Source organism: Gopherus evgoodei, chromosome 11 (genome assembly GCF_007399415.2).
Source record: "Gopherus evgoodei ecotype Sinaloan lineage chromosome 11, rGopEvg1_v1.p, whole genome shotgun sequence".
Classification (NCBI taxonomy): Eukaryota; Metazoa; Chordata; order Testudines; family Testudinidae; genus Gopherus; species Gopherus evgoodei.
Genome location: NC_044332.1, coordinates 29,546,494 through 29,558,746, shown reverse-complemented (window position 1 = coordinate 29,558,746; position 12,253 = coordinate 29,546,494). Strand labels below are relative to the sequence as shown.

Below are 12,253 nucleotides of genomic sequence, written 5' to 3'. Positions count from 1 at the left end.
TTTGCTACGGTGACACAAAAATAATGGTCAGCAGTAAGATAAGTAAAGTTTTTAACACTAGTAGAAATCTATACACAAAATTATGTCTGAGGTTACATGCACAGAAAGTCCTTAGTTTGGTATTGTCCAATATTAATCATTAGCAATAAAAGGAAAAGAGGAACTAGCCAGAATCTTTATCCAAAGCTAAAACCAACTGATGTGATTCTGAATTGGGAAGAAGTTTCGGTTTGGTTATTTTGCCTGCTTGTTTTACTTTTGCCTTTGGCTAGGACCAGAGCATAAACACCACCCTGCAGCTGAAATCAAAAAGTACTGCAAGTCCCATATGAACAAAGTTTAATGAGAAAGACTGTTCTTATCAGGCTTCTATTATGATGCCTGGAGCTTAAAGAATTCAACTAGGCTGTTGAGAAGCATCTGAACTTCTGCGTGCTTATTTAAAAACAGCCAAGAAGAGCATCAAAACATTTTTTTAAGGTTCACCAAGCATCCCATACTTCTGGATAGTGGTTCTTCAGTCACTGGCTACAATACAGATGATGAAAATGAGACAGGCACAATTCCTGCAGGAGCACAGCTACTACAACACCATTTGAAAGAGCGCAGCATATGCTCCTGTGCTCCCCCAAGCACTGGGCCAGGGCACTCCTGGGTGGGTGGGTGGATGGGAGTATCCATGGATCTGTCCTTTCTTTGGTGTCCAGTGCCACTGGCAATCCAAGAATCTTATACTCATTCCCTTTGCCCGAGCCCATGAGATGCTGAGCATTCTCAATGCCCACTTACATCTATTTTACCTGTACTATTTTTTTTGTTTTATATATTACCAATCACAGTAGTATTTAAATTCTTTTAGAAGAGTTTTAAATTTCAGGGTAGTTTATGCTCTGTGCTCCACAAGTTAGTTGAGATGGTGAGACCTGGGATATGTTGGCCAGAAAGTACAAGATCTAGGGCAGGTCTACACTATGCGGTAAGTCAACCTAAGTTACTCAACTCCAGCTACATGAATAACGTAGCCTGAGGTGAACTTTTTGCAGTCTCTACACTACGCTGAATCAATAGGAGAAACTCTTCCATTGACTTACCTTATGCTTCTCATTTCGGTGGAGTACCAGAGTCAACGGGATAGCAATCGGTGGTCGATTTAGCGGGTCTTCACTAGACCCGCTAAATTGAACCCGGTTGATTGATTGCCCAAAGTCGATCCACATTAAGTGGAGATAAGCCCCTAGTAATGACAGGACAAAAACCAGGAGGAAGACCCAGAAAAAGGTTGTTCGAGACGCTGAAGGAGGATACAAGAAAGGTCAGAGTCAGCTTAGAAGAAACATTCACTAGGAATGCTTGGAGATGAAGAACAAGAACCACTGACTGCAACTAACAGAACAAGGTGAAGACAAAGAAGATGAAGGAATTTTGTTGAGGAGGCAAAGCGGGTTGAAATATTTTGGGGACCTGAAGGTGCGCAACATCTAACTATGAGATGCTGAACACTTTGCTGGGTTTGCTTCACTAATCACAAGAACTATGATTGCACTCAGCCTCTGCACAAGGACACTAAGAGTTGAGCCTCTGACACATGCAGGGCCAGGTGCACACTAGTTCATGCTATATAATTTTGATAAAGCAGAATTGCTAACAAATGCAGTAAAAATACTGTGGCATTGGCAGTGCATAGAACAAATATCACAAATTACTTATTATTACCAATATCAACAGAAACCACACAAATTTCTATGTTCTGTACAAAAGTTACTGCTTCTTAAATGATAAGTTCTTTGGGGAAGAGAACCATGTTTTTCTTTATGTTTGTACACTCCCTAGTGTATTTGGTATGCTAACATTAATATTAACACTAATGCTTACAGCAGCAGCAGTAGCATGCAGACTGCTCAGGTAGACTAACATGAAGTTAAAATTTGCATAAATCTACTTGATGGATGGGGAACAAGAAGTAAATTTGACAGTTTATTGCACTGATATTAACAATGTATAATATATATATTGGAAACTACAGACAGCAGCTGTCTGGAAATCACATTTATTGTAATACACTGTGCAGATTTTCCCTTTTGATTCATTTTTAATATCAAAGTCTTAACAGATGTGTTATACTTTTCCTTTCTTGCTAATTAACTAAAACAACTTACAGGAGGACCAGGAAGACCTTGAAGACCAGTGAAACCTCTATGACCCTTCTGGCCCCTGTCACCTCGGTCTCCATGGTCACCTTTGTCACCACGAGGACCTTGGGGACCCTATAGATACAAAAAACAGTCAAATAGAGGATTCTAAACCAAGAACAAACCTTACTTTTCTCTGGACACTAATGTCTGACACTGTTCACTTCTAAAGGCAGAAAGCAGAAGGCCGTGTTTACATATTAGAAAATGCCACATACCTAAATAAAATAGAGTTGCTTATAGCAAAATTAGTCCTTACTGTTTACCTATTTATTTCATACATTCACAAACACTGGTACTAAGAGTAGTGAATATATTATATAATATTATATACTTATATCAATATTCATTCCATGCTTGATAGTGGGAAGCATTGTTATGGAGAGGACTGAAACGTTATGAGTAAAGATGACCTCCATATGTTTGTATCTACAAGCCTGTTTTTTCAGAATCAGGAAGGAAAGTGTCTTCACTTCTCACAACAAGCTACATACCTGAAGGCTCCTGCAGTCTTTATTAAGGTAAACTTAAATTTGAAATGTCAATGGGATTTTTGCCTGGGTAAGGACTACAGTATTTGAACTCAACATGCTCAAATGAGTTTGTTCCATAATTAAACTCCAAAATCTTGAAATTTTAAAACTTTTAAAATGAGTTAAAATCACTCAAAATATTTCTTTGGCTTACATTTTTAATATTACATTTTCCAGTTTAAATCTCATGCTTGCCTAAGAGTAGCATTTAAAATTTATAATAATTTTCAGTAAGTTTTAGATATTGAACAACTACATCTTGAAACCAGAGTGAACTTTTAGAAAAAGTCAAGCATTCTCTGTTTTTCCTTTTTCACTTGAGTCTTCTGATTAGAAACATCAAAACTGAATTCTCGACCCCCCTTTGATTTCGGGAGTGAGAGCTTGAATCTTGGTTCCAAGCCTGAACTCCTATAACAACTTTGCCTACAACAAAAAACTGGAAGAGATATATTTTCAGCTTCAGTTCAGCTGCAGGAAAATTTCATGATATTAATAAAGTTTGTTTCATAAGAACAGCTGATTTTGTAATATTTCTGCCATTTTAGTCTGAAATCTCATGACAACAACACATGATATTTCAGCATCATAAAATTCTAACCTGAATCTAAATCCTGATTTGGTGAAACATAAGCCCTAGACCTAAGCTGATTCAGGTCCAAATACCACCTGCTTGGCCACTCTCTGTTGTATCATGCAAGTAAAGAAGATTCTTGTTATCTCTGTTCAGTCATGTTTTACAGACAATGCACTGTCATAGTCAACCAGTTGGAGAATCTAAAAGGATTACATAACTCAGAAAATTTTCACTATTCATTAGGAGTCAGCTCTTTAAAGCTCAAGTCTTTATTCAGGCTTCTAAATCTAGCTTTTCTTGCCCTTTTGGTAACATTTAATGTAAAAATAATTTGGTTTGGGCAACAGTAAAGCAATCACACAGAACTTACAGGCAAGCCTCGTTTTCCAGCACGACCAGGTGGACCCACTGGACCCCGAGAGCCCTGCATAGAAATGCATGGACATTACAGGAAGCAATGCAGCATACCTTTATAGCACATCTTTTCATAGAATATGTCCAAAATCATAATACAGCCATACATAAAACTAGTAAAAAAATCTGAAATAAAGTCCCTACTTACTGGTTCACCTCTTTGCCCTGCTTCTCCTGTAGGGCCAACTGGTCCTGGCGTTCCTGGGCCACCCTGCGCACCTGGTAAACCGGCAGGTCCAGGTTCACCACGATCACCCTACAAATCATTACAAATTACTTACTGTGTATTTAAAAAATGTGACTGGACTACGTCAATAGACTTTTCTATCTCTATGGTTTAGTACAATGATTATGATTAGTTGGGATATTCTTGCTGTCAGCTCTCAAGAGTGGGCTCCCATAGGAAGGACGGTTTTAGCTAGGGTTCCCCAGCTTTGAAATCTGTGTCTTCTTGCAGCCCATCAGAGTCCTGGTTTGGGACTGGAATGTGGATTTAGCACAAGCTCTCTGTATGGGAAACCTTAGGAGACATGCAAGGGAAAGAATCTGCCACACACCCAGAAAAGAATGGAGATTTACAGTAATGGCTTAACACTAATAACATATTCTTACACGTTCTCCAACAGCTCCATCTCGTCCAGGAGTACCATCATTACCAGCAGGGCCCTAGAAGTGTGAAAGGCAAAAATATGACCATGCTTAGTTGACTGTGTGAGTTGCAGGGAACAATGTTACATTTGCCCAAAGATACACTAGAAACTAGCAGGTCTTTGCCAGCTCTAACTTCTATGACTCTAGGCCATAATTAGAGCAAATCTGTTACTTTTTCCCATTGCTAGGCCACAATACTTACTTCTGGACCAGGTTCACCTACTGGACCACTGGCACCTGGTTGGCCAATAGGCCCCGAGGGACCTTTATCTCCTGGTGGCCCTGTTGAACCCTGTTTTCCTGGTGTACCCTAAAAAGATAAGAAATACCTTATCAACCATTTAATGTAACGAAACAAAGAGAACTCAATAGAAAAGATCACCAGTTGTTAAACTTTATGGTTATGAATCCAGTCTTAAGCACTACCAAGATTTGTAGTTTTCAAAACTTCAGCATGGAAGAATGTGTTCTAACAGATTTTGAATATCTTTTTGATTTGTTGTATAGTACTAAGCAATTTAATTGAGCTTTTAAAATTAACCAACCAACCTAGTGGAGTAGTCTTTTATCGACTTTGAGGTCAGCATTTCTGATTGGAGCTTTAAAAGGACCAGATCCTTTGTTATGTTATTCAAGTTTCATGGTGGACTAACGCTCCCTGGATTGTTTGACCAACTGGGAGCCTAACCAGCCTCCAGCATATCTTAAAGTAGCTTAAACACAAGTGTTGGCTTGAACCTTTACTGAGTCAGACAGTCCATCTCCAGACCAACATAACTTCTGATTAGTAACCTTGGGACAAGCTCCAGTTGAGGTTGTAAACTGCTTGAATAACTGCATAAGCAAGTTTCTCTTGAATGCAATCCCCTTTAATAATCACTACACTTAAGGAGATGCTTGTTTCTCCCTCACCAAGCTTTCAAAATGTATTAGTCCTACAAGGAAAAAACAGAACTTTTGGAAGTTCTAGAGTTCATTGACAATTGTTACTAATTATGTGGCATGGGTCCCATTGCAATATGTTTAGCAGAAACTCAGCCTGCTCAACCTTGTTAGCCTGTAGTATCTGGGCTAAAAGACAAAAGTCAAAATGTTCAGACTTGAGTTCTTATTTAGGCACCTAAGTGAGTGGTTTGACTTCTAAAGGTACGGCTGCCTTCTAAGCCGTGCCTGATTTAGAACATTTTGGCCAGAAGCCTCACTGCGACTAAAGATTCTCCTTTAGCTCAGAAGGACAAGGTGTTTATCTGGTGGGTTCCATTCTCCATGCTATGTATGTGTGGTTTAGTTATTAACCATACCTGTAGACACAATGCCACTGATTCTTTACACAATTAGAACCCTCTAATATTGTCCTATTTCTGTGTAGGAGTTAGGAGGAAGGCACATAGTATCACAAAGGCAAGCAGAATACTTCAGACAGAAATATTAACTGCATTGCTACTCACACCAGGGCCAGGCAGGCCAGGCATGCCTCTCTCACCTCGCTGACCTGGCATACCAACAATACCTCTCTGACCAGTAGTTCCAGCTGGACCTGGGGGGCCATCCGGACCCTGAAATTGACAAAGGATACAACAGGGTTATCATCATTTTCAGAATCAATAACAACAACAATAATAATAAGGCAGAATCTCTAGAATTTAACTTAATCTAGAAGGAGTTATCACCATAGAAACCTCTTTTTTACATGAAGCAATATTATGACAATGTGCACAACTGGTTGGTGATGTGTTATATTTGTCATCAGGCCTAACGTGTCCAGACTGGACAATGTGTAAAATTAATTCCAAAGGTCAAAGGAGTTAAAATGCAACTGGAAAATCCAGTTCAAAGAAAACATGAATAAAAATGAATGTCTGGGACCCACTAAGAGTTGTTCCTTTACATCTGAAATATGCATTGTGTGTGCACACAAGGTGCAAAAGGTGATATGAAGCAGAGTGTGGAAACTCAGAAGATGCTATAGAAAGTTGAAGTGCATTTAAAGCTACATTCTTTATGGAACATACGCTTTGCACTTGTAGATTCTATTCTTGTTTCAAGAAGGTACAAATGTTGGGCATTTCAAAACATTTCATTAAAAAGCTCTGTGGCTAAAAAGCAAAAGCACTCACAGGTTGCCCATCTTCCCCTGAGTCTCCTTTGTCTCCAGGGCCACCAGGTGGCCCAGCTGGTCCTCGATCTCCCACTCGACCATGTGCACCAGGATCACCACGAAGACCTGGAGGGCCTTCTTTTCCTGGGTCACCAATAGGCCCAGCAGGCCCCAGAGCTCCCTAGCAACATTAAAAGACCCTGATTACAATAGATTTCTGATCAAATCAGGACTGGGTTCTGATTAACTAAAAATAAGTATGTACAAAGGAAGGACCAGCGTTTGAACATAATGTTATCATATAACAGCTAACACAGTGCTTTTCCTCTTTAATAATGTGTGATCAGCTCCCAAGACTTGCAAATTATCTCCAAGTTTCATGCCTTACACACCGCTTTGGATTCCCTTTTCTAAAGAAGGAATTATTCATCCTAGAGCTGGACAATTAGTGCCACAAAATTCCACAAATATTCATTCAAAATTTCTCCACTCACACCAGTGATAGCATTTTGTATCCATTTTTCACTCACTTTCCATAGACGTGAATTATTTTGATGCCATTGAACATGATCAGTTCTCATTTTTTTAAAGTAATTTCTTACATTTATGTCATGCCTTTCATCCCAAAAGAGCCCAGAGTAACTTATACATGACAGGAATCAGATCAATCCTGGGACTTCCCTCTTTAGGAAGAAAACCCAGAACGGCAGTCATGTTACGGGGAAGTTTGAGGGATAACATAAAATACTGTATGTGTGCATGGATCCCCCACATTTCTTCAAAAGATGGCAAAGTACATTCCTGTTTTTACAGAGCATACGTTATATTAACAAATGTGCTTTGACATCACTTCACTTGTTCCACTGCATGTGACAACCACAAAATGAACTTGAGCAAATTTGGTATTTGTCATTAATACACACAGAAGGGCCGGATCCTAATTTGTCAAGCCACATGGGGAAATTACACATAATTCTTTAACCACAGTGTCACTGAGAAAAGTTTAAACATAGGATGTACTTTTTGCCTTCTCTGTCATTTTTAAAAAATGGACTGTGTGAGCAATTTCACTGATGAGCTGGCACAAGAAAGGCCCTGTTGCTTGTACAGAAAATTCCCTCAACACCAAGAATTATAGGGAAGGAAGCAGGGCATGACCTGGGATGTTTTTTTTAAATTTAACTGCAAGTGAACAGTTTAACCAAGAACAGCTTTACTATTTCAGGGCCTGACCCAATGTTCACTGAAATAAACTGAAAGACTTTCAGTGACTTCAACAGGCATTGGATCATGTCCACAATTAAAAGGCTTTGTTTGACTTACCAACTAATCTTGCATACATTGAAGTCAAGGGAAGCTACTCTTTTCAATGGGCACAAGATGAGGCCATGAATACTGTAGGTCTTTACAAATTCCAAAGTCTATGATTCTCTGATTTGTTCAGGTGTCTAACTACCATTTTATAAAATGTATCTATAAGAATAAGTCTCAAATTGACTTACAGTAGGTCCGGGAGGTCCAACTCTACCAGCAGAGCCAGGGAATCCTGTAGCACCCTACAAATACATTTTGATATAAGCACTAGAAAGAAATCTGGCACTGGTTACATGAAATGTTCTCAGCTCACTGAGCAATTAACTGCAACTGATCTAATTATTGTATATGCAAGACAACTCAGATTAAGAAAGATTTAAATATTTCCAACAAAATTAAATGCATGTCCCTAATATAAAATGGTGCTATTGCATTAATCCAACTAATTTACAAAAAAACAAAGTACTTACAGGTGGACCCTGAGTACCTCGACCACCTTTTAGACCAGGAACACCATGAGGACCCTAAAAATGACAAACAGATGGGCCATAATGAACAGCAATGGACATTTAAAATGAGAAACTGACACAGGTCATTGTTTCCCTTCAGCTTGCTTTTTTACTTACTGGTGGGCCAGGAGACCCAGAAAGGCCCTGTGGTCCTGGGGATCCAGCATCCCCTTTCTGTCCAGGTTCCCCAGGTTCACCTTTCACACCTGGTTGACCATCAGGGCCCTATGAAAAATAATATAAAAAATTCAGATCAGGTTAGAGAATACCAAACCTTTCCCATTTGATAGTCAATATACACTATGGGAACCTTTGCCGCATTAAAAAAGAGGTGAACAAATCAGTCCAGCACGTAGACTAGTACCTTAGCTCAATGGGACAGCAAAAGTAAATCATATTAGTTTGACACTAACTTTACTGGGTCAGAAGTGTTTTATGTGAAATTCGGTGGAGTCAGTTAACCATATTCCATAAAATAGTTTTCTAACCCAGTTTATATTTCTCTCCTTTCTTAAAACCTTAGGATTCCTCTTCAATCTCCTCCATGTCACACATGTCTAAAGGTTTAAGGGATTAAACTCTCACTACCTGTTTTATTGCCTCTTTTCCAAGGGAAATAGATGCCTCTCTCTCTCTCCTGGAAGTTCAATACATTGTTTGGAGGAAAGGGGCCATTTCCCAGGTGCCCTGAAACTCACTAGGAACCAGCGTCAGACTTGTGGGAAAGGCTGTTGGACTCACAGATCTCCCAATTATTTTCATGAAGACCCTGGTCAGCTTCCTCATGTATCACAAACTCCACTGCACCTCTCTGCTACCTTTCAGTGGATGACACTTTGTGGTGTTCCTTTTTTAATCTCAAAAGAAACATTTTCATATATTAAAATATATATGTAATCTAGTTAACACTGATATAATCTTGTCAGCAAAATAATTTTCTACTGTTTGGGGTATTTACTGGCTCACTATTTTACGTGAAATAATCGGAGGGGGAAGGAGGAAAGGAAGAGTTCTTTTTGAAACAGAAATCTGACTTTGTTCCAGAAATATATCCAAATGGTTTAGAATCCATTAAACAAAAGTGATTAAGCAGCATTTAAACTTGGTTTATGATTAAAGGAAATGGATTAGAATCATACAGCACATACCGGAGGACCAGCAAAACCAACAGCACCAGTTGGGCCATTTTCACCACGGGAACCCTGGTGAAAAATTAAGAATGGTTATGTTTCAGGTGGCATAAAAAGCTTATTGTGTAAGCAGTGTCAGGATAAGCTCTACACTGACATCTGGTGGAAAGAATTTCAGAGAGTATATTTGCATAGGCACGCCTACCCTATCCCAGACTGCTGAGCGGTGGGACTGCTTGGTGACAAATGACTCACCCTCAGTTGGGTGGTACTTGCTAGACAAGGGACATGGGTTCCAAAACCCAGAGAATTGAGAGAGAGGCTGGGGACAAGTATCTGTGCCTGGTGGTGCAGTCTCCTTGTGGAGCCAGAAGCACTAGTTGCACCCCCTCCTTTCTCCACTGTGGAATATCAGAGTTGTTTTTTTTTATTCCCTCAAGACTCTAGATACAGGTTACTGAGCTGAAATCACTTTGGCTAATGTTGCACTGGGGCTCCCCTACTATGAGCTGAAAATCACTAAAGAGCTGAAATTATTGAGCTGAGAGCACTGAGTACTGTGCTAACTAGTGGGGAGCCCAAAGCTATACTGTGGAACAGAGCTGCTGGTGGAGTGGAGCAGTTTGTGTGGATGGCTGGAGCGGATCACGGGACAGCTGGTGGAGCAGAGCGGCTGGCAGAGCGGAGTAGCTGTGAAACGGGTGGAGCGGCCCACAGAGCGCACTGAGCTGAGCAGTTTGCAGGGACAACTGGAGCAGCCCACAGTACAGCTGGTGGAGCAGAGCAGCTGGTGGAGCGGAGCAGTTTGTAAGGACGGCTGGAGGAGCAGAGTGGAGTGGCCGATAAAGCGGAGCAGTTCGTGGAGAAGGTGGGAGCAGAACCCACGGAGAGGCAGGGCAGTTGGCCCCGGACCACGTACGGTGCTCCTTTCTACCCAGGCTGGGGGGAGGGACCTCTGCAGATAAACTCTCGAACTTTGGGGGCTGCACTGACCCATGACAGAGACTTTTGGGATTGTGGGACTTTTGGGACTGTGGGTGATTTGGGGGGTTGCTGGACTCAAGAGCCCAGGAAAGAGGACACAGCCCAATTTCCTGGGGTGGGTCTTTGCTCACGGTTGGGTCTATGAACTCTAGTTGAGGTGTTTTTCCCAATTTAGTGTTTGTTGTTTATCTCATGTATTAAACCTTTTCTGCTACACCGAGACTCTGTGCTTGCGAGAGGGGAAGCATTGCCTCTTTGAGGCGCCTAGGGGTGTGTGTAAGATTTTCCCAGGTCACTGGGTGGGGGCTCGAGCTGGTTTGGCATTGGGTTATTGAAACAGAACCCCTGGATACTGAACCCGGCCCTTGTTGCTGCCAACTCAGAGGGGCAGAAGGGTTACAATTGTATGGAGTATAATCTATACAGAAGTACAGAAGAAAGGATGTAAACAATTTCCTGTTATAATTATAATAACATACACGCTATATTAACTATAATCGCACAGCTGGGTTTTTAAGAAGAGTCATGTGGTGTAACTAAGAAGGCTAAGTAAAATACCTTTAGAAATACATCCTTCTAAAACAAAATATCCAGTTGAGGGACACATGTAACTAAATAACTCTGTAGGCCAAATTCAGCTCTCTGTTATTGTGTAATTGATAGCAGAATTTGGCCTAATGTATACATTTTATGTGATCTATTATTCCATTCAGTTAGATTGGAATAAAAATAGATGTTGGTTTCATTAACCATGTGATTCCAAAATTATGGGACCAAAGGGGCTGTAAAGCTACCTTAAGCACACAGCTGAGGATTCCTTACAATGTGTGGCTCAAGAAGAAGGGCAGTGCCTGAATGCACTCCGCAGCTGGTGTAATGATTGCTCTAATTTACACTTCTAATGACGTGCTCTAATTAATGATGGGGGCTGGTCAACCCCCAGCAGGATCAGGGACTGGGAAGTGCAAAGGTCCCCCTTCGCTGTGACACCTCCATGGCCAGACCCTGGGACTGCGACCATCATGCCCAAATCATCAAAAATAACCGCAGCTCTAAAATATGCTGAAATGGACAATATGATGTAATTGGAACTATTATACTTCTTTTAATCCTGCCTTCTTCTTAACATACATAAATAGAGTAAAATGTTAGGGGTGTGCTTTAAAAAAGGCTCATGTAATTAAAATAATGAGCATATAGCACAAGGTTTTCAGATGTGAGGAAAGCTGTAGTAGCTCTGTTGTCAGATTACCCTGACGTCTATGACCGGATAATGAGATCTGAATCCCTGCAACTACAGTTAGTTTTATGGGTTCACGATAGCAAGGCAAGAACTGTGGGTTATGTCTGAAGAGCCATTTGGTATTTTGGAGGGTGCAAGGAAAAGAGGAGGAGAAGATGAAAGAATAAAAGCAGGAAAGAGAAATAACTGGAGACCGTGTACAATGAACAATGACAAATACTGTTAAATATCAGCCCCATAATGAGATTTGGTAACACTGGGTCTGAAGAAGATAGAGATGTTTACTCACAGGATTTCCACGGGAGCCTGGGGGGCCAACTAAGCCTCGGGGACCAGGTTCACCCTTTAAATAAAGTTAACAGGTTGTTATTTCCAAAATAACTTATCAGAATAGCAGCAAACACGAAAATAACATGTGGTTTTATTAAGAGAATTCAAATGTCAACTAGCTCTGTATAAAAATCCTATTACCTTTTCACCAGTAGGACCTGCTGGACCCATTGGCCCTATTGGACCTGGAAGACCCTGTTGAGCAAAACAATAGGAGATGCTTCAGTGAGAAGAGTAAAAATTCAGAATTCGTGGCGTCAAGACTTCGTTTATTTTAATGT

At 40.6% G+C, this 12,253-nt stretch overlaps 1 protein-coding gene across 4 annotated transcripts in view; it reads right to left on the bottom strand.

Moving 5' to 3' along the window:
* COL5A2 (collagen type V alpha 2 chain) overlaps nt 1–12,253 on the bottom strand; it is a 337,654-nt gene that overhangs the window by 17,241 nt on the left and 308,160 nt on the right. For all 4 annotated transcript variants that reach the window (XM_030579765.1, XM_030579766.1, XM_030579767.1 and 1 more), the window contains 13 exons: nt 12,114–12,167; nt 11,932–11,985; nt 9,434–9,487; nt 8,403–8,510; nt 8,247–8,300; nt 7,965–8,018; nt 6,482–6,643; nt 5,813–5,920; nt 4,567–4,674; nt 4,326–4,379; nt 3,862–3,969; nt 3,670–3,723; nt 2,157–2,264 (listed from right to left, as the gene is read on the bottom strand). In XM_030579765.1, the coding sequence (XP_030435625.1) occupies nt 2,157–2,264; nt 3,670–3,723; nt 3,862–3,969; nt 4,326–4,379; nt 4,567–4,674; nt 5,813–5,920; nt 6,482–6,643; nt 7,965–8,018; nt 8,247–8,300; nt 8,403–8,510; nt 9,434–9,487; nt 11,932–11,985; nt 12,114–12,167 (1,080 nt within the window). The remainder of the gene's footprint in view (nt 1–2,156; nt 2,265–3,669; nt 3,724–3,861; nt 3,970–4,325; nt 4,380–4,566; nt 4,675–5,812; nt 5,921–6,481; nt 6,644–7,964; nt 8,019–8,246; nt 8,301–8,402; nt 8,511–9,433; nt 9,488–11,931; nt 11,986–12,113; nt 12,168–12,253) is intronic.